Below are 22,651 nucleotides of genomic sequence, written 5' to 3' on the forward strand. Positions count from 1 at the left end.
TTTCATGCTACCAAAGCTCTTCTGCATGGTCGTTTAAGTCCTGCACTCTTTTGTCTCTGTCTTTCTCTCTCTCTCTTTTTCTCCCTATCTCTCTCTTTGTGTGTGTGTGTGTGTGTGTGTGTGTTAGGAGTTACAAAGCTGAAGGGTAGAGAAAGATGTTGAATCCTGTCCAGCTACTTGTAGTTTTCTTTAATTGGTCATCATCCTTTGCCGCTCTTTCTCACTTCCTGTCTCTGACTGCCCTAGTTTGTGTTTTCATGTACGCTGCATTTGGGTCTTCATTCCTCCCCTAGTATGTTTGTCCATCCATGTCCTAGTCCTGGACTGTAGTCAGGGAGCACATTTACTGGAGAATGGGATTAAGTTTTAAGGTCATTTATAGAATCATAATCTTAAATATGTTTGAAGTTAATTTTTTCTGCTTTTTTTTAATTTTATGTTTAAGTTTTTTTTTTTTTGTTTTTTTTAAAGGCACATTTCCATTAGTTTTGTCCTTTTACATAAACTGTGATCTGTGTTTGTGCTAGTTGGGGCCAGGTTGTCTAGACAGTTGATTGACGGGTATATACTGTGACATCACTTCCTCTCTACCACAGGGTGGGGGGGTTGCTTTTCATTACCACATTTTTTTTTGTGTGTGTTTTCTTTATTTTCTTATATATATTTTTTTTACATCGTTTCTTTTTCTCTATTTCCCTGATGATTTTTGTATGTTGTTGTTGTCAGTCTCCACGGTAACTGCTCGCGTGTCCTCACGCCGTCCCCCCTGGCAATGGTAAGTTGTGTATACATAGCATCATCTTTGAATGACCCCCCCCACCCCACCCCATCCGCCCAAAAATGAGATAAAATGCACCCGGCACCCCAAATGGTGGACTCCTTTTGCTAAAGGGAGCTTGATTTATTGATTGACAGATCCCAATTGGCCAATCCTTGTGATAGATTGATTGGGGAGGCGGTGAATGAAAACTATTACCAGATTAGCCATTGACCGCATGGCATTATAAGGGCCACTCTATAACTGAATGTACTGCATCTATCTGCAAGTGCAACAACTATGACTACCACTTCTTATGCATTTATTCCAATCACCTCTAACTGCATTCAGCATTTAATTCCAGAGCTGTATCCTGCATGGTTTATTCTTTCTCTTGTCGTTTGTATGGCGCCATAAAGTACTATGTCATCTCTCTCTGTGTCATGTGTCAGCCAGTAGCTGCATTTTTTTGCACTTTAGTAGGACAGCATGCTGAAGCATGAATGCTATGTTAGCTGTGCTGGAGAGGGTTCTCTGGTTGTGCTGTAGTGCCTGATTTTCTCCATATGAACCAGTTTGCAGACTGCAGAGATAGTTGTCGAGGTGTCTGTGCAGACTTTACATCCAAATTCTAGCTAGTATGTGAATAAACAGTGTGCGCCACAAAAAAGGCTAAGCATTTTGAGGCTAATTCCCAATGTTTACAAAGACGTTGAGAAGCATAAGAAAGTAAAAGTTGCCATAAAATAACAAATGGCTAATTTTGACAGTTGTCAAAGTGACTTTTTTCTGCTGATTTCTGTGACTAGCTGTGTGTTTAATTCTTTTATCCGTTGTGGTTTTGGATGGTGTGTGTCGGTGGATGTGAACTTCCAGGTGTTTCTGATGTGCGACACTGGTTTGAATGTCTGGCAGTGTTTCACAGCCATGATTTGATTTGATGGCTTTTTTTTTTCTTTTCTTAAAACATTATTTTGTTTAGAGGAATGATATTTGCATCCCCCCATCTGCTCTCTCTCTCTTTCTCTTTCTTATATCTGAACTGTTCTATCTGCGTTCACGCTCGCTCCGTTCATCATTTCTTGTGCACAGTTAGTTTCAATGTGGGCCAGTAGATGCGTTTTGTATGTCTGTACTGCATCCTTTTCTTTGTTTAGAAGAATAGAGCATTTGGGTAGATTACTCTCACTCCCTCTCTCTCTCGCTCTCTCTCTTCTTGACGTCGTGTGTCCGTTTTTTCAGTCTTTTCATGTGCCTCTTGCTGCATCTCTTAGGATTCGCCTCCTTTCTGCTGTTCTCTCTTTCCTCTTCTTTTTTCTGTATGACATGTATTTGATGGGTAGGGTCGCCAACCCTACTTGATTGCTCTCTTGCTGCATTGGATGCTTGCTTTGTGGCTACTTTTGCTGACTTCTGGTGATGTGATGCGCTCCTGATGGCCGTGTGTAATTTGTGTTTGAACCATTGATTGATATGTTTTTTTTGCATTGTGTTAAACTGATGAATATGCATCTTAATTCACCTTCTTTTCCCCCTTTTTTTCAAAGGTAGCCGTAAATTGGTCTTGGATTTTTTTCCTTTTTTTTATTGAATGCAATTTTTTTCTTTTCAAATATTTTGTTTGTTTTTCTTTAATTTTGTGTGCCAATGGTTGCATTGTTTGTATGCAAAACTGCCTGAGTACTAAGTGGGATCCTCGTTTTTAATGTCTTTTTTTCCTTCAAAAGAAATGCATGCTTCAAATGCCATCGCTGCTCATCAACAGAATTTCCCCACAAATTCAAAAATGAGTTTAAAAGCCAAACTTTTAAGCTCACACATAATGTTACTATTAATTTGTAAGGGTTGCACCCCCATTGTGTTGTTTAAAGTATGTATCTTAACCCTGTAAAGCCAGAACCACTTACATAAAATCTGCTTAGGTCATTTTACAGAGGTCATAAAAGTATATTTGTCAGATGTGGTTGGATGTAGCTTTAAAGGGTTAAATTATACCAGCAATGCAAGTAAATATGTAAAGTTTGTGTTTTTTGGGGGTTTTTTCTCTTGAATGCGATAATTTAGTTTCTTACCGCATCCTTTGATGTTCAGGTCAATAACGCCACAGCCAGAGTGATGACCAACAAGAAGATGACCACACCGTACTCTAATGGAGAGGGCCTTGCTGCACTTCCTTATGGTAAGATAGTCAGACCAGTCAACCCTGGAAAAGCTAATACGGGGTTAAGGTCAGATTTTTGTTACGATAAACAGCCAATGCACTGTCAACAAAAATTGATAAAACAGTGTTTGGCGAAAGCAGCAGAAATTGCAATCACAACAAAATGGCTTCTTGTGTCGTTGAGTAGAATTGTTGTGTTAAACCAACATTTTCGTCCCTGTTCATTATAGCGGGATGGAAGCTGAGTCCTATGGTTGGAGCCATGTACAGTCCTGAGCTCTATACAGGTAAGATTTAAGATTAAATCTTGTGCACCAGACATCAATAGGTTAATGAATTCCATGATCACACCTTCTACTCTGGTGTTTTACTGGTGTTTGGCAAAAAAAATGTTGGTGCATTACCGCCACCAACTGGACTGGAGTGTGGATCAGAATGTTTACTATTACCCTCTCAAAATTAGACTAGTAAAAAAATAAATTAATGATATAAAAAAGATATATATATATATTTAAAACGTAACAACTTAAAGGAACTGAAACACCAATTTATAACTCTTACATCCTGAGTTTTGTTATAGAATATCAATGATGACAAGTGGTACTTAATATTTCGGAGGTGTGCAGTAAACGCTTGTCTTTTCCCCTCATGCCTTTTCCATTGTAATATCACATGTTCTATTGTTTTCTTGGCCACACACAGTGGTCACAATTCCCCAGGGTTGGGGTCAATTGCACTTTTCAGTTACAATTGTGATTTAAATTACCTATGTTCAATTACATTTCAATTACGATTACAGTGACCAGAATTTTTTCCAATTACAATGAAATTACATCTATGTTGTATCCTCAGAAAGTCAATTACAGTTTTGTTCTCAATTACTAAAGTTCAATTATTCACAATTATTACTAAGCCTAAAATAAATAACTTAATAAAAGTTAACCTTCCTCTCGTGTTAGCTTTCTGTTAGCGTCTCTCATGATAATGGCTCCTAAATCAAATGTAAAATGTACTAAAAACAAATATCTATCATCTAATTTCTTTCCTATCTCTTGGTTACCATGTTAGGCTTCCTAATCAATAAAAATATTATTTTTGTGTCAGTATATCCCTCGATTTACAAAAAAAAAGTTAAATGGTAAAAAGTGGGAAAGCTTGATTTGAAACATATTTTAATTATTTACTACATATGTGTAGAACTGTACATAGAAATGTAACATGGTTCCCCAGATTTGCATTAAATTAAATTCCACAATGGCAATTGTAATTGACCCCAACCCTGCAATTCCCTGTATTGTGTTTTCCAGTTATGAAAAGTGTTTTAAGTGCAGTTTATCCATGGCATTATTGTCTCTTCTGTTCTTTCCTGTGCATCTCATGATACACACCGTGCTGCACACCTTATAAATGGAAGGGGTGAAAAACAACAACAGTTTATTGCCCACAATTCCCAGTTTGGATGACTCACACTTTAATGAAACCATAATTTTATGGCATCTTTATTTTAGTTATTTTTTTGATGTTGTTGTTGTTATAGCGCTTTGGTGTCCTGGAGTTTTAAAGCAGTATACAAAGAAATACTGATACTGTAGATACATCGTTTAATCTCTCATTACACACCAGTTTGCCATTAGACACATTATTTGGAAATCATTAACATAAACAGGGTTCCTGTGGATCCTTAAAAAATCTTAAAAGACATTAAATTCATCAATCTAAAAATAAGGCCTTAGTTGTCATTAAAATGTCTTAAATCAATGTTTCAAAAGTCTTAAAACAGATAAAAAGTGTGATTTCATAATTGTAATTAGTCTCACATTTCAAAATAAATGGTAACATCCGGGGTTTTTTCATTTATAAATGTGGGTAAATGTAAATTTAACGAAAATTGCCTGTCCAACAAAAATTTTCTTAATAGTTTTTATTTTGTTTAATTTTTTTGTTTTATAGGTTTCTGGCTATTTTTGTAGTTATCTTGTGTTTTTGGAGTGATTTTGATTATTATTCAGTTTATTTTTTGTGTATTTTACTGTCATTTTGTGTATATTTGTGTGTTCATTTTGGGGGCCGCCAGTTGCACGTCTGTACTAGACACTAAAGGAAAATGACCCTAGCCCTATGTAATTGATGTGGCAAGTTTTTCCCCAATTGTGTTTACTGTGGAGTTGGTCTTAAATTGAATTTAAAATGCCAACAACAAGTTTTAAAAAGTGTTGAATTTAATTTGACTAAAGCTGTAGGAACCCTGATAAAGGATCCAGTCAGGCTTTGGTAAATTCAATTTTTCATAGTTTTACTAAGAAATATGTTTTCTTTCTTAAAAAAAAAAATAAAAAATCTAAAACCTCTCTTTATTGTTCTTATTTCAGTACCAGGGTTTCCGTACCCAGCAGCAGCAGCAGCCGCAGCCTCCACCGCTGCCACCTTCCGCGGCGCTCACCTGCGGGGCCGCGCCCGACCCGTGTACAGTGCAGTCAGGGCAGCCGTCCCTCAGGCAGCTATTCCCACCTACCCTGGGTAAAGTCACTCAGCATACCATCACACACATCCATACACTGTATGAAGTTATTATTGTATATTGTGCTATGACATCAGATTGACTAGTTGAAAGCATGGCTTGACTTTTTAAACCAGTACCTAATAACAGTGCATGTTGTGCATCTAAACGTGATTTTAGGAGAAGTATTGACAATTGTTGGTGAAATACCATTTCCTTGTATATCAAAGCATTTAGGGGTCTATTCTCCCATCTGGACTTAGGCGCTTTTTTACGCGCCCTCAGTGAGACGCTTCTCTTCTGCGCGTATTCTCCGGTCCAGGTTTCTGCCACGCCCACCACGCGTAAGTAGACCAAAAGCGCGTAGCCTGTGAATGAAGGCGGGCTGGGGCATTATGTAATGTTTTTGGGGCTGTCTAGAAATCATGGAACATTGTTTTCCCAACGCTTGTAAATGTCATTGAAATTCGTGAAAATGATAAAGCACACTTTTAATTTGGAACGCCTTTGTTGATAACCATTGTAACAGGTTGATTTGATCAGATTATTGCAGTCTGAGAGGATCGGCCGCATTCTTCTGTCCGAGTCACAGTTAAAATCTCTCCTTTTTCCCCCTCGTATTAACGACAGATTAATGTACGTTTGTGTGGAAAGCCTGATTTTATTAACTTTTTACATTCCTGCGTTCAGAAACATCCGTCATCAATACAGGACCTGCTCTAAAGCGTGGCTGAGTTTGATGCACTGCAGGTTTGAGGAAATAACCCCTGCAGAGCGTCCTGCTTTAATCCAGAGACAGAGATGTTTGCAGAACCATTGGCCCCCCACAGTTTTAAATATAAATTGTTTAAAGCCTTATGGAGCTGATGTAACCGAGTCCAAACTAAAGATGAGCCTCATTTAAATATGTGTGGGAACAATTTCTGGTATCCATCCACTCATGCGCATTTCACCAACCTTTGCATATGACTGCTTCACATATTATTTACTCTGTAGTGGATCAAATTTTGGCTTCACGTTGGACATCACTGTGACGAACGTAGACAGAAGTCTGCATCTGTCAGAGTTTTAATTAATGGAGCAGCAGCAGCTGAGACACAACTCGGGTGATCACAGGTTATCTGCTCCATGACGCACAACCTACAGTCTCTGCAGGAAAAAGAGTAGACGGAAATGTAACGTATTTGTCCCACCGAGAACTGGTACATTATTATTGCTGATGGCCAATCCTTTGGCGTGCTTGTGTGACTCCTCCCACTTCCATGACAGTGTTACTTTGGATCGATTCTTTCCGGGAGTCTCTTCTGCCATAGTATGAGTCCGTGTGGCTTAAAATTAACTAACTCCATATTTGTAGTGCAATGTAATGTTTCACTTAGTCGGGGCGCTGCTCTTCTTCCACGTTTGGAAGCACGTAAGAGGAAAAGGACTTAAGGAGAGTGCATAACTGGGATGAAGGCGCGCTGTGACTGACTTAACTCATTGACTGCCAAAAACGTCATGTGTGGAACTAAGTGGACTATTGAGTGTCGTGATAGTGAGAGAAAACGATCAAAAAACTGGGCAAGCGGTGAGACTTGGCATGTCCGGGATGAGGAGGTAGTTGCGTGTGGGGAGAATGACGGGGGGAGAGACTTGGAGGACGGCCAAAAATACAGTAAGCAATCCATTCAACTCTGACCCAGATAGCAAAATAATAATAATTTTGCCATCAAAAGCCCGCTTTCAGTGTTGTTTTTGTAGTTTTATAGAAGGAAACTAAAGTTGAGGTGTCACTAAAGCAAAAAAATTTGCTTCAAAGTCACTCATAGATTTTTTCAGAAAAATACGTTTTTCTCAGCTTTTTGTCACAAACTGGCAATTTGTGTGAAATTTGCCTCTATTCAAATGCTGATTATGGAAGAACAAAACAAGCTAGAAACTAAATTATTTTAGTCTAATCTTTTCAGAACCTCTCAGATTTCAGATTGTCTTAGTACAAAATATTCTGTGGGTCTTAAAATATCTGTGAAAATCATCTAAAACGCCTGGCTGCTCTGAAAAGGGCTGGCAGTGAATGAGTTAAGTACAGGGGGAGAATAGCGCGCAACCAAAAACAGCACTGCTACACGGCTTTTTAGACTTATGCTCATGAGAGAATAGAGCCCTTAATGTTTATGTATGTAATAGATTTTTACCCAATGGCTTTTGTGGCCATAGTAACGGTAGTATCACTGCAAAGTTTCAACATTTGAATACAAAGAGGTGGTATTTGATATTGCATGTTGCACGGTGTGTAATAATCTCGCTTTTTTTTCCCTCTCTTTCACAATCTTCACCGTTTCCTCACTTCTCTCATCTCCAACCATCAACCTTTTTTGTTGTTTCCTGCGATGGCCACATGGTGGCGCATCACACCATTGTTTTTGGTTTTGTTTGTTTTCGACTTGGCACCACCACCCCTGTGCTCTCTACCTTTCTGTCCCTCTGCTCTCTCTCTCTCTTTCTCTCTCAGTGTGATGGCCTATCAGGATGGTTTTTACAGTGCAGCTGATCTCTATGTAAGTACCCCTGTCCCTCCTCCACTGCCTCACCCATCACCTGCGTTTTTTTCCCCTTTCTTGCCTGTGAGTTTATAAGTGTGAGTCAGTGCCGATCAAACCCACAGAGATGTGTACTTCTGAATGCTGTGAAACACAAACCCCACACGGTTATAAGATCCCTTTTTTGAATTGATAGCAAGCACTTTTCAGACAATGTCGCATTTTAAAGGTATTAATGCCCATAACGAAATCCAGTATGAAGCCCTTTTCCAGCTCATGTCACTCACATTCAAAAGTAAATTGCTCACGGGTTTGTTTTGGTGCTTTTTTGTGAATTGGTTTCAACCAATGAGATTATGAGTGTGTGCCTGGTTGTGTTGATGTGAGTTGCCTTGTGAGAGAGACCAGGTTGACAATAGCTGTTTCTGTTCTCTCTGTAGACTAGTGTTTCAGGACATTAGTGGCAGATTGGCCCAGGTAGGGTTTACACTCTCTGTGTGGAAGCCAGTGTGCATCCTCCTCGTCTCCAATGACTGCGTGCTGCTAGACATTATTGACCATCTGAGATTGAAATGCCTTCGCTGTCTTTTTACTAACTCACTGGATTCTGACATAGGTGGAGTTGCGGAAGGGGGAAGTTTAAAAACCTGATTTCTTAAATCATGCCATGTGACATTCTTAGATTTATTTTTTAATAACACAGGTTTTGGTTAAAATATTTCAGCTCAGTATTTCACTTATGTTTTCACATTATACTTTAAACCAGGGGTGTCCAAACACAGTCCTGCAGGTTTTATTTGTCTGCCTGGTTTAAAAAAACTAAATAAATACAATGAATTTGATGATCACCCTCCATCTTTATCCATCTCTGCAGAATCCTGAGCACTAAAATTAGCCTCGCCTCACATTTAAATCCTGCAGTACTGCGGTCGTCCATGATCACCTTTAGAAACACCCACTTTAGACGATGAAATTGTCTTATTCTCCTCACCATTATTGTAAAGGAAATACATTGTTTAGAACGTTTGCACAAAATTCTGGAGGGACCAAGTGATAACTTCTTCACTTTACTCATTTATTATTATTATTATTATTATTATTTACATTTCCATGAAAACGTTTTTTTTAAAAAAGTTACATGCCTTTATTTTTTTCTCATGCCACAAATTTTTTTCTGAACTTTTACAACTTTCTGGATGAAAAAAAAATCCTCAAACTGCTACAAAATAGATGCCTGCACTTGTCCAGCACAAACTAAAGTTACTCATACATAAAAAACTATTTTCCAAAGATAAAGCCTTAAAAAACACTTTAGTTCAAATATGTTCATCCTTGATTCAGACCCCTTCCAGGAATCTCCCTATCCGTTTCACCTGTGGCATGCTAACTGAATCGATGTCAGCATGCGGACATACTTACCAGGCTGCCCTCCACCCCACCTGACCCCCCTTTCCTCTAGTTCTCACTTTTTCTCTCTACCTTTTTTCCTTAAAACATTTCTTTGTATATTTTGTTGTAGAATTAATTCTTAATCATTTTTTTTTACTATTATTTTTCCACTTCATTTTTTTTCTCATTCATCACTTCAATCCCAAACTTGACCCCGCCCCCTCTTCCCAGTCCAGCCTTCCTCCCCGTAGCACCAACTGTGTGGTCCTGAATGCAGGGACGTGGTCGTGATTGATCCTGTAGGGTAGAATGCAGTGGTGCTTCTGTTTTTATTCAAAGGGATGTTTGGCCTAATACACTGTGTACGTTCTGAGTTTGGGGAAAGCATGCTGTGTCTGTCAGTGATTGATCGCTGGTCATGCGAGTGTGTGTGTGCGCGTGCGTGTGTGTGTTTGCCTTTTTTTTAAATCTGACTGGCTGACTGTTTTTGTTGAGTCTGTTCATCAGCTGTTCATCCAATGACACAATGACACAATCATCTCACTACCCCTTCCCCTCTCTTTAACCGTCTGTTTTTGGTAGGGGAACTAGGGTCGGGCACAGTAATGGCTATGATTGCTCTCTCCTTTCATGTCTAAAGCACACCAGTTTAAAAAAAAAAAAAAAACAGATACAAGTGTTTGGCAGCCGAGGATAAAATGACGTGCACCCTCAAGAAGGTTTTGTTGGTTAGCCATGGAGCGAGAGAGCCACACAGAGCCTGAGCTACGTCTTTGTGAATGCTGTACTGCACCGGATTAGCCAGTTTTGCTGACTGTCTGCTTGTTAATCTTTCACTCTCTTCTCAGCAGTTTTTTCCTCACAATGTAACCCTTTAGATTCACCACTAGTCTTTTAATCTTCAATGATTTTTTGTTTTTTTTTTGCCAACGGTTAACATGTTTTCTTCTTCTTCTGCCCCACCTTCCTCGCTGCCTCATCATATCTCCCCCTCCTCTCCTCCTCCTTCTCCATCGTCTCCTCACAGGGTGGTTATGCAGCGTACCGTTACGCTCAGCCTGCTGCAGTAGCAACTCCAGCAGCAGCAGCTGCTGCAGCTGCCGCTTACAGTGACAGGTGAGCAACTTTAAAGCAGGAGGAAAGATTTACTACGACAACTTCTAGGGCGGAGTGCGGTTCAGTTCCAAACATTTGCAATGTTTATTTGTTCAGGTTTGTTAAGAATTCTTCTGATCATTGTCGAACGATGTAAAACTAGTGTTATCCATTTTTAGCAATGGAGAAAGCATGGAAGAGCGTTACATTTTCTTGTTTATTACTGTAGGCTGAGTGTGGGTGGGCAAACTGGGTCATGCTTGGATGTTAGTATATAATGAAACTGTGGAGAAAGTGTTTACATCTCTGCGGTGCTGTTTGCAGGCAGGATTTATTTAGCATCACGACTTTAGTGACGCAATGAAGAAAATGCATGCGTGTGTTCTGTTATTAATTTCATATACGCAATTACATAAAATGTGCAAATGAATGCAAAACACAAACATCATAATGTGCTTGTGTATTACACTGCAACAGAACAATGGCATAATTGATTACATCAGTCATCAGTCTATAACAGTACTTCAGCTTTTTGGAATGTGTAATTTTGTTCACGGGGTTGATTTTAAGCAACTAAATGGAATTCAAGTAATATAGTGTTTTGTGTAGATTTTGCATCTGGTTGTTGTAACACACCAGTAAAACAACTGGGAATCATATTCCTGTTAGGTGAATTTAAGAGAGTCTGAGTCCATATTTTAGGCTTTTAATTCACTTTTCAGCTGATCTACTAATCCGTCCGTTACATTATTTAAATAAATTCCTTTCCCTTATCAATTCATCCTATCATCTATCCACCCTCGACTAAAACCCTGCACAAGGCAGTAAACACCTGACATCTGGCCAGCCTCCCACTGAGCAAACACACCCACTCATGAACTCCTATGGAAGATATAGAAACGTTGTGCAGTCTTTGCACAGATCAACAATGAAGGCCTTGAAACATCAAACATTTTAGTTTTTTTTTTTTTTTTTTTGTTCACACACAAAAAAAAACCAGTTTTATTCAGTTAGATTGTTCTTATACAAGAATATCTCTGTAACCAATTATCAATTGTATGTTTACATATTGCTGTTACCTTCACCACTGGGTTAATATTTTCACAGTGTTTATTAATTTGTTTGCATTATAGCCGGATTACCTTAAAAAATACTTAATGGATTTTGACAGATTTTTAATTAAAGTTAGACCTTATGGCAGACATGATCAACTGGCATGTGGCACCCAGTTGATTTTTGTGCGGCCCCCAAAAATTGTATTTCAAGAAGTTGGAAGGAATAGAAAGCCCGGCATAATACTCAAAATAACTCTCACAACACACAAATCGACAACAAAAGGCACAACGTACACAAAAAATTCCAAAAATACATCAAATGACAACAAAGACACAACAACCTGAACAACTTAAACAAATCAAATGACGACAAAAACACAAGAAACACATTACAGGATAGTTCCAAAGACACACAAACTGTCAAGAAAATTGCACAAAATGACAAATACAACAAACAATAAAAAAAAAAATAGATAAATTACCCCATAAATGCACAAATTGACAAGAACCCAAAAAAACAAGAACAAACCACACATAATGACTAAAAGTTGACAAAACCCTGTTTGTCTTGCAGGGAGAAACCCTGTATTAATGCTCACATTGGTCATTATTGTAAATGCTGACGTGTGTTGCTAACGTGGCCCTCTATTTTATGGATGCATGAATTGTATGAACAAATGCTATGTTAGATAAGTATGTAGCCTCAACTTTTAAAATTTTGTATATGTTTTATAATTGTTGTTTGCATTATACACCTTGCCCAGGAACAACAGTTGAAAACTAGCTTTGCAGCTCATACTGACACATTTACAGAAATGTTCATTGTGTATTGTTTCTGTCAAATAAACTAATATATAAATGGGATACAAGTTGCCCATCTTAGAAGATTCCATTATGTTTTGAAGGTAATCTGGAGTAATAAACTGATTCTGGATCACTTTCAAAAATAAAGAAAAAATCCCTATCTCTCATCATTGGTAAAATTTCAAAAATTCATATTTTGGTTCATAATAAACAATCTTTGACAATTACCCCACAGAGTTTCATCCAGATCAGATCTAGATTGCGTATTTCATTATGATTCCTTGAAAAAATAGGGGTGCCCAAACATTTTGACCCACAGTATTGTTATTAATGGGGATTATTACATTTCTTCCAAGCCTTTAAAGTGTGATCATTGATAACTGCAATAATCTGAGAAAGAGGATGTATGGCGTTTGGTGGAAGTTTGCGTTCTTGTTTGAATTGTTACGAACATTTCCTGATATTTGTGTTTTTATGTCTAATAGTTATGGACGGGTTTACACAGCAGATCCCTACCATGCAGCACTCGCCCCAGCTGCCTACGGAGTCGGAGCTATGGTGAGTGCAGTCTGCCTGCAGGATAATCCTGACTCTACATGAAATATGATATGACTAACTCCTGCTTCCTGTTGTTGTCCTACAGGCCACACTGTACAGGGGGGGCTATAGTAGATTTGCCCCTTATTAAAGACACTACATTTCCCATGAGTTACTCCTCTCCATTGAATTACTCTGAAAGAGCTCCCTCTGTTGTCTTGGAAGTGGACTGCACCCAGTCGGTCACTGCAAAAAAATATCTCCCACCCCAGAGCAGCCCCAGATTTCTTATACACAACTACTACCGAAATAGAGGAATGCTGTATTAAAGACTGAAGAATGGCCTTAACACAAAAAAAAAGAAAAAAGTAAGACTGAAAGTGGGCCACCTTCACCATTGCACGGCTGTATAATAGTTTCCCCTTCTTATACCCTTGGCACTTGGCAGCACAAGATTTGAGGACAAATGTTCTTCCAGCGGCTGTTCATAGACATTTGAACGGCGGTCACGTGTGTCAGAAGGAAGAGCCGAGCCATGAGTAGACGGCACTAACTGCATTTTTAAAGAAAAGAGCGAGAAAATCAGGAACGTCAAGATACCATCACGGCAGTGCGAAGACAGCAGAGGCATCGACAGCACCTGTAATCCAAGATGGAGGAGCCACAGAAGTGGTATTACGCCCCGATAACAGACTTTATCATTTCTTCTTGTCGAGGGCAGGTGGGGTGTAAAGGAAGGGTCTCCAGGCGTGCTGTGCTCTGGCAAAGGAGAGGCGTAAAGACGAGAGGACATGGTGGTTTTTAAGACACTACAGAGAGCTGAAGGGGGGAGGGTTTTTAGAGCTGTTCCTTACCTCAAGTTTTCTTAGTACGTGGAAATGGTAAACCTTTAAACTTAAAATTGTTATGATATGCAACGAAATTAGTTTAGAAAAAAGTTACCAAATTATTATTATTATTATTATTATGAATGATTAATATTGTAATTATTCTTATGATGATTATTATTAATATAATTTCATTTTTAACTCGGCTAAGCAGCGGTCACTGCTGTTGTTTAAGAGAAAAAAACCTGTAGATCCAGTAGGAAAACTTATGCTTAGACATAAAATATTTGCATCTGTTTAATTAATTAATGAATAATTCACGTTTCGACCATAAGACACAGCTATGGCTCCACTTCTGGCAGCTTGTACATCAGAACACTACACAAAGTACACTACAATACCAAAAAAAAACCCCCCCAAAAAAAAACAATAACACATACTCTTTATGAGTGCGTATGCCTATTAATCAATAGGGTTCCTCACTTGAGTTATTGGAAATGATTCCCTCATGTTTCATATTTTCTAGAGTCCAACGTTGAATGAGTCTTCCTTAATCAAACCTTTTGGTGATTGTGTTCGAGATGCTGCCAGCAGCTACTACTGTGCGGTCGAGTTATTGGGTTAATAGTAAACGTCTAAATGCATAACACCTTACAGTTGTGCATATTTCTATACTGTTGTTATCTATATTTCCAGAACGTGGCTTTTTTTGGCTTTTGTTTTGTTTTTTTTGTTCCAAAGATTTGTAGAAAGCACATTATTTTCCTGCTTGACGTATAAATATATTGTCTATTATTGTTATGATCCTAACCTATAATTTTATTTCTACTTTGACTTGTGTTTTTATGTGTTATTTTCTATATCTACAGCTGTTGTTCTTTTGGAAGAAAATACAATTTTCTTTTTTTTTTTTTTGATTTTGTGGTGAAGATTTGGAGCTGGGAACATCAACAAGTAGTGAAAAGAAAATGAAAGTATGGGGTAAAGTTATTGTCTAAAGATATGTGTGCACATGTGAAATTCAGGTGTTTACATGTACAGTTTGTGCACGTGATAGTGTGTTTAGACATAAATATTAACACACAAATGTGCACATGTGTAGGATGTTATTACTTTTGAAATAAATTGCGACTGGATTATATTTTCTAGACATCTTATAAAAGATATAATATAATAACGTGTAGATAAAATTACTGATTTTGCTTCATTTCCCCCAATACAATACCTGACAGTAATATTACTCTTGTCTGATTCGTTTCCGCAGGAAGAAAATCCAGAAATTTAACTGTAATTTACAAATTTACTTCACAGTCGCTCACGTGTACAAATGTGTTCTTTTGTGCGCACATTTCTTTTTTTTACTTGTAAACACTATTCATGCTTGAAATTTAGGTGTACACGCCCTATTTGTGCACATATCCTCACATGTGCACACCAGAATCTTTTGACATGAACTTTATCCCATTTAAAAGTAACTCTAGCAAACGTTTGTCCCTGTAGGTTTCATTTTTCTGAATCCGTTCACATAATATATTTATTTCAAAACAGTACAGAACACGCTTTGTTTTTTTTCCCCCATTTAAACTTTTGGGAGATGACTGATATTTTGGAACTTAATGAATATAGATGTGTAGCACTCTGGTGGGGCTCGACCGTTTTCTTTCTTTAGACGGTTCACCTCTCTGTTTTAAGGCAGCCGTCCTACATTTCAATGCCATACTCACTCAGTTTGACCTGCGTAGTTGTTGAATTTGTTATAAGATATCTAGTAACAATGTCTGAAAGTGTTATGAGTCATGCATATGCTGGTTAATATTCCAATGTGGATAAAATCGGTTCAGTGTGGGATATAATCCGAGATGTGCGTACAGTCAGATCTTTTGCTTCTTTTTTTTTTTTTTTTTTAACCCAATCGACCAATTTCAAAGCTTCTCTTGTGATTTCCATTTCCACACAGGAAACGTGCAGGTCAACAACAGGTTTTTATCTATTAAATGTGCTACTGTTGTATTTTTCTCTTTACATTTCACGTCTTTGATGAAGAAGAAAGGAAAAAAAAAAAAAGATAGCATATTTCACAGAGACTGCTCTGGACCTGATTTTTAAAAAGAGATTAGCCAAAGATGCTAACAGACCCTAGCATGTTTTGTCCCATAGTGCTACACAAGAACACACAAATTGCATTTTTAGAGCCCCTGAAGGCATGGATAAACCAGCATGAGTGATTAGTGACAAGTTTATAAAAAAAAAAAAAAAAGAAATAGTTTTGCATGAATCGTGTGTTTTTATTGAGTCCTAGGCAGCAGAGCACACCTCCATCTTCACCACTAAAGCAGGTGACAGACAGCTGGCAGTATAAAGCTAGCTAATGCAACAAAGAGCACAGGGCTGTTTGTCGATAGAGGCCCATCAACCAAACACTCAACAGACTTTCTCTCACTGTATTATAGAGGGAAAACATGCCTATTCTTCATATTTGCTATAGTTTTTCAACCAACAGTCCTATCCTTCTGTCATGTCTGTATCCCCTTGACTGCCATTTTATTTTTTTGGTTATTGAATGTCCATATAAAAGGTTTTATATAAAAATGTTTTGTTGTGATTAAGCTTTTGATTTTCTTTCTTCTTGCACTCGTATTTAATTCCATGAACAATATTTGCTAAATAGGATGCTTTAGTTAACTTTAGCTATAGTTTCTATGAGAGCTTGGGTCAATTACGTTCTTCAGTTACAATTACGATTACAGTTCCCAGCATTTTTTTTACAATTATAATCCAACTACAATTATTTTTTTATCCTCCAAAAGTAAATTACGAATACATTCTCCTTTACTAAAGTTCAATTACAATGAAAAACAATTACTGAGCCTTATATAAATAACCTAATAAAAGTTAACCTTCGGCTTGGGTTAGCTTTCGGTTAGCATCTCTTATGATAATGCTAATATCTATCATCTAATTTCTTTCCTATCTATTGGTTAACTTGTTAACCAACCAATGAAAATACTTTCTTTTTTTTAGTGGTAAAATGTGGGAAAGCTTGATGTAAAACACATTTTAAGAATTGTTTCCTACATATGTGTAGAACTGCAACATTGTTCCCCAGTTTTGTGTAAAATTGTAAATGACAATTTTTATGGAAATTATAGGCAATTATCTGAACTCAATTACAATTTCATTACGATTACGACAGTAACAGTTTTTTTTTTCAAATTACAATATAATTATGCCGTAATTGGAATTAATTATCAAATACGCTATTACAATTAATAATTGATCCCAATGTCACTGAATGGTTTCCTCACACAGCCAAAACAGCCAGGCTAAGTTTGCATGTGCAAACAGGAAAAGGGTAATGGGCCCAACAATTTACTGCAAACCCAAAGTATTGACATCTTCTCGTAAAGGTGAAGGCCGCAATGTTGGAAAGCTAGCTGGTTATGAACGAGCGAATCCTCCTTTTGGTTGTTAACATGGTTCACATCGACCAAAAAACTATCATCAACTGTTTTTAAATTTGACAAAGTTGCTTTACCTAAATTTTTATTATATTTGATTATCTTTATTCCAGCCGCCGGACGCTGGCAATAATAGCACCTGTTCTGGGCCACAACAGGTGGAGAGGTGAGTAATATACAGCTCTTACCTTGCTTTGCTTGGTAGGTGCTGTCCTTTGCTGCCGAAAGGTAGTGAACCTGCGAGCCTCGGCTCTGGCTGACTGCTCCTTCCAAAGCTGTTGCTCCAGCGCACAATGGTCACCAGCGGCTCTTTCACTTCGGTGTTGCCACAAGGCCGGTGCGTTGACCTCAGCACACCTTGCTGTTGTCTTGGTCCAACTGCCCTCGACGCCTGCGGACCCGTGCGCATGTCGGTCCTCCTCCTAGGCTCTCACAAAAGTGTGTAGCCCGGCTCCAGCCCCTGATACTACGGTTTCCAAGCTTCGGACAAAAGCGAAAGCTGCCGTCTCAAAAGAAACCAACGCTATCCTCGACGTCTCAGATGGTCCAGCACACGTTGGCCTGCGTCCCTGCTAGCTACCCCATGGTAGCACTCGCTAAGCCACCTGCTCTCTTGACTGCGTCACACTGTGATGGAGACTAAAGCTCCTCTCACCGAAGGGGGGGGTGCTCTGGGGCTCGTCTCTGTTCACGTGGGGGTAAAATCTCCACCAAAGACGAGCGCAAAGTCTGGTGGTCGAGACTCAGGGCTCGTGCCAGCACTGCGCCATGTTTGACTCCTTCCCTCACAATGTCCCCATAGAGGCTCCGCTACCGGACATTGCAGCTGCTCAGATTTCTAGCTGGGGTACCCAGCTCGACCTGGCGACCCCCTCCCCACTTCACGAGGATGTCTTTGTGATTGACTGTGGAGAGTTTGATGGGGACTCCTCTGACCCTCTCGGCTCAGGTGTGGACAAGGAGGACGAACCTTTCATCACCCCTGCTCGGGGATAGCCTCTTTCGCCTCTCAAGAGGAGATGGAGGGCTCCGTGCCCATGGATGGCTGTTCATCATAGGAATGGGTTCCACACAAGGTTCCTGCTCCTTAACAGAAGGTTTTCCTTGCCGCCATGATGAATTCATGTTGGGTGTGGGATACATACTGTATGTATGTGTATATACTGTATGTATATATGCATATGTGTGTATCCATAAAATGAAGAGTCCGTCCTTAAGACTGCTCTACTGTAAAATGTCTTGAGATACCATTGGTTATGATTTGGTGCTATACAAATAAAAGATTGATTGATTGATCTCCTATCCTCCCAGCCTGGACACTGTGGATAAGTTTAAGCATGCTGGCCATTCCGTGGCCCACCATAGTGACTGAAACCACCAGGTCCCGCTATGAAGGGAAGAAGCTTCCCTTTTTGCAGAGTGCTCCGAGACAAGTCCTTCCTGTCTTTCCTGAGCTGCTTGTTGAGGTGACGTGCCCCTGGAAGGACCGTCCGTTCACGGGGAAAACCCCTGTGTCAGGTGCCTCATCCCTCGACTGTGAGGCGATGGAGAGCCTTGGACTACTTTGCATGCCGCCGGTGGAGCCCCTAGTTGCGGCTCACCTTCTCCCTCGACAGCACACTGTGTCCCCTCGGAGGCCCATGTCTAACCCTAACCATCCAGAGCGGACCATCTCCAGTCAGACCTGTCCGGTAGGACATATGCGGCCGCTGTTCTCAGTCAGGGCGCTGAATGTCCTCTCTCTTCACTGCCTATCAGGCCGAACTCTGTGAGGATGTTGCCCTGTCTCAGAACAAGGCGACAGTGAAGGAAATATCCACAGTTGCCGATGTGTGCCTCCGCACCCAGCTCTGCTCTGTGCAGGCCATGGGGAAGGTGATGAGTAACATGGTTGTCCAGGAGTGGGCCCGCTGACTTGACCTGGCCAAACTGTCCGACTCGGAAAGGAGTGTCATCCTGGATGCCCCTGATGTTCTACAAGGGATTTTTGGCTATGCTTTGTCTTTGATGCACCGGCACTGAAGAAAAAGAGAGACGATGAGGCTCTCCACCTCTACCTTCCCAGGAAACCCCCGCTCATGTCTCCACCGGTGCGACAAAAGGCTTTTCCTCAAACTGCTCCCCAGGTTCCGTGGTTTAAAGCGGCGAGACCTTCCTTTCCCCGGCCGGCTCCGCCACAGCCTCATCGAGGCCCACCCACCTGGCCCAAGAACCCTGCATATCCAGCGGCTGCTGCTGTGCCAGCACAACCTGCTCAGGAGGAAGAAAAAGACTATCTGACCACTTTCTTCTCCTCTAATAACAAAGCTAATGTTCTCTCGTTTTCTAGTCTCTTTTGCTTTCTTCCGTGCATTTTTGAGGTGTTCTCGCCCCGTCCTCCCCTCTGCCAAGGCTCAGCCCTCTGCTGTTTGGGAGAGACAGACTGGTTCCACAGGACGTTCGGCTGTTGCCCCCCCCCCGCATGTCAACAAGCACGCACCCACACACATGTTCAAAACAGGGTTGGGAATGGTGGTTTCCTCGTCATCACCCTGTCCTCTGGAGCGAGCAGTGTGTGCTCACGGAGAGTCAGCCCGTGTGTTACAAGTGAAGATCACATCCCTGCTGCGCAGGGGAGCCATCTCAGTGGTCCCCCCCCGCTCGGTCTCGGGAGGGGTTCTACTCCAGGTACTTTATGGTCCCCAAACCAGGGGGGTCCGGCATCCATCCCATCCTGGACCTACGGGCCCTGAACAAGTGCCTCAGAAAATACACCTTCAGGATGCTCACACGATTGGTTCACGTCTGTCGACCTCAGAGACGCGTATTTCCACGTTCCAATAATATCCCCCTCACAGAAAGTACCTACGGTTTGCTTTCCGGGGAGTGTGTAACAAGTACCGCATTCTCCCGTTCGGCCTCTCTTTGAGCCCGAGGATGTTTGTGCGCTGCACGGATGCTGCGATCCTGAGGCGGCGGGGCATTTGCCTGGCCACGTACCTGGACGATTGGCTGCTTTTGGCACAATCGGAAGCGGAGGCCAGGGCGCACACGCGCATTCTGCTGGATCACCTGTCAAATCTGGGATTTGTGGTGAATGCGGAAAAGAGCGTGTTGTCCCCTACACAGGAAATAATTTTCCTGGGTCTGTCCCTGCGCTCAGTACTGTTCACCGGGCGTTTTTCACCGGAGTGGGTGAAGACGTTCGGGGTTGTTGTGAATGGGAAAATCTATTCAGTTCAGATTTAGTCTTCGTTTACTCGGGTTGATGGCCTCTGCCATCCTCGTGATCCGCCTTGGTCGCCTTCACATGAGGAATTTCTAACTGTGGGTGGCCTCACATGGGCTCGATCCTGTGCGTCATGGTGCATGGAGGGTTTTGGTTACACCCCTGGGCGTGCCTTGGGCTTCCTGAAGGATGGACAATACCAAAGCGGTGGCATGCATCAACCGTCAGGGCGGGTTGCGCTCACATCAGTTGCTGTCACTGACATGCAAACTGATCCTGTGAAGTGTTAGTCGTCTCCTCTCGCTGAGAGCGATGCACATCCCGGGGATCATGAACGTGGGTGCCGACATGTTATCCAGGGGAGCGCTGCTTTACGGGGAGTGGATGCTGCACTTAGAGGTGGTGCGTCCTGCTGTCACAGGGGAGGGGCACAGTTTTCCACCCGCGTCCAGACCGTTTGGCGCTGTGGGCTTGGCCCCTGAGTGGCTCAATCTGTCACCCTTGGGATTATCACAGTGTGATTTTCACCATATAGAGTGCTTGACCCCCCTTCACTGTGTCTCTTTATGACTGTTCATACGTCGTGTGCTCAGCTCTTCCCAGGTGATGTGAGGATCATCTCGAGACCCAACCCGGCCTTTGTGCCGAAGGTTGTGGGCTCATGTTCTCCCATTGACCTTTTGGCCTTTACTGCCTCACAGGGTGAGCAGCGGCCAAATGTGTTATGTCCAGTTTGTGCCATCCGCACTTATATGGATGTGACGAGGAGCCTCAGGAAGAGTGATCAGCTGTTCGTCTCCTGGGCCAATCCCCGCAAGGGTAAGCCTGTTACTAAGCAATGCCTGTCACACTGGGTGGTGGAGGCTATTGCTTTGTCTTACTCGTGTCAGGGTCTGCAGCTGCCTACAGGTCTGCGTGCACACTCGACTTGGGGTCTTGCCACATCCTGGCTTTGTTCAGGGGAGTGTCTGTTTAAAACATCTGTGCAGCGGCGAGTTAGACCTCGCCCTTGATGTTTGTCCGCTTTTACATGCTGGACGTTTTCGCTCTGTGCTTGACACGGGCGGTTTTACTGTCTTAATGTGATCAGACTTCTGCCCTGGAGGCTGGTACTGCTCGATAAGCATGTCTGCACTACGGGAGTTTCCATATCCCATAGTGAGACATCTCGTGAAATATTATGAAATAGAACTTTAGGCTATGTACTGTATATAGCCCTGGTTCTATGAGTAATATGAGTGAGATGTCTCACCAAACTACCCTTCTTGCTTGAACGACGAGAAGAGGTGCTTATTTTTGAATGGCGTCTGTCCGTGTCACTGGCCAATCAGGATTGGCAGATTGAAATAAATGCTTCTGAGGAATGCAGACAGAGGATGCATCCCGTAGTGAGATATCTCACTCGTATTACTCATAGAACTAGGGTTATATACATAACCTTAAGGTTGAGTTGGTAGAGCAGGTGTCACCAACCTTTCTGAAACTGTGAGCTACTTCGCAGGTACTGAATAGTCCGAAGGTCTTCCAGTTGCACAAGTACTTCTTAAATACTAAATGTTCATGGTTTCACTTTAATTAGAGGCTAAGATAATAAGGCAGGCTATAGCAGTAACTTAAAAAAGTTGGAAATGTTTAAGTTTCAACGTGCAATACTTTATTTTCTCCTAATTTAAGCAATTGCTTAATTTTCACAACATTTCATAGACACACACACAAACACATCACTGACCATACACCAAATCTGCAACAGTTGGCCTATGCGGGCGACCTGGTGCCACCATTAATTGCTGCTAAGTCACCAGTGCAATGTCTAAAATGCTTCTGAATACATAGCATTTGTACTGCTAATGTCATTTCACATGTATTCATAGTCTAAAATTGTTGTGAATTTAGTCAAAGTAAAACTAATGATTATTCACTGGGAAAAATTTTAAGGCTGAACATTTTTTAGGAGAAAATTGCTGTCATTGTGAACACTAAGGTGCTTTTTCACCTTCCAGAACCAGTTTTATAAAACACAGTTTTGAATTTCGTAAAATACCACATTTGAGTGGAGGAAAAGCAAAATTGAAAAACAATTCCTAACATATTTTAGGTTGCGCTAAGTACTTGGTCCAACCAAATATTTGCTCCAATAGGGTGTAGGTTTGTGGATTGACAATTTCCTGCGTTTTAAAGGGGATTTCTTAAAGTTAAAGGATGCAAATTATAGTCTGAATTTGAGTAATGTTTTACACAGATGACAGGGAACATGTTTCAGTGAGCTTTCACACTACGTTTTCAAGACCACAGCTTTAAAAATGACTACTTTATTTAACTGATATTCTGATTTTATTCCTAA

General features: G+C 40.8%; 1 protein-coding gene across 4 annotated transcripts in view; it reads left to right on the forward strand.

Moving 5' to 3' along the window:
- rbfox2 (RNA binding fox-1 homolog 2) overlaps positions 1-16,235 on the forward strand; it is a 46,174-nt gene extending 29,939 nt beyond the window's left edge. The window contains exons 7-13 of one of the 4 annotated variants that reach the window (XR_003675780.1): positions 2,849-2,936; positions 3,149-3,205; positions 5,288-5,435; positions 7,910-7,955; positions 8,378-8,414; positions 10,354-10,442; positions 12,766-12,797. Coding sequence is in view for 2 of the 4 variants with exons in the window: in XM_028470438.1 (XP_028326239.1) it covers positions 2,849-2,936; positions 3,149-3,205; positions 5,288-5,435; positions 7,910-7,955; positions 10,354-10,442; positions 12,766-12,838; positions 12,924-12,968 (546 nt within the window). In the remaining 2 variants the exon portion in view is untranslated. Of the gene's footprint in view, positions 1-2,848; positions 2,937-3,148; positions 3,206-5,287; positions 5,436-7,909; positions 7,956-8,377; positions 8,415-10,353; positions 10,443-12,765; positions 12,839-12,923 lie in introns of those variants that run through there. The other 3 variants (XM_028470522.1, XM_028470438.1, XR_003675785.1) reach the window with 3 other exon arrangements.
- Positions 16,236-22,651: the final 6,416 nt, after the last annotated feature.

The sequence above is a fragment of the Gouania willdenowi genome, chromosome 1 (genome assembly GCF_900634775.1).
Source record: "Gouania willdenowi chromosome 1, fGouWil2.1, whole genome shotgun sequence".
Lineage (NCBI taxonomy): Eukaryota > Metazoa > Chordata > Actinopteri > Blenniiformes > Gobiesocidae > Gouania > Gouania willdenowi.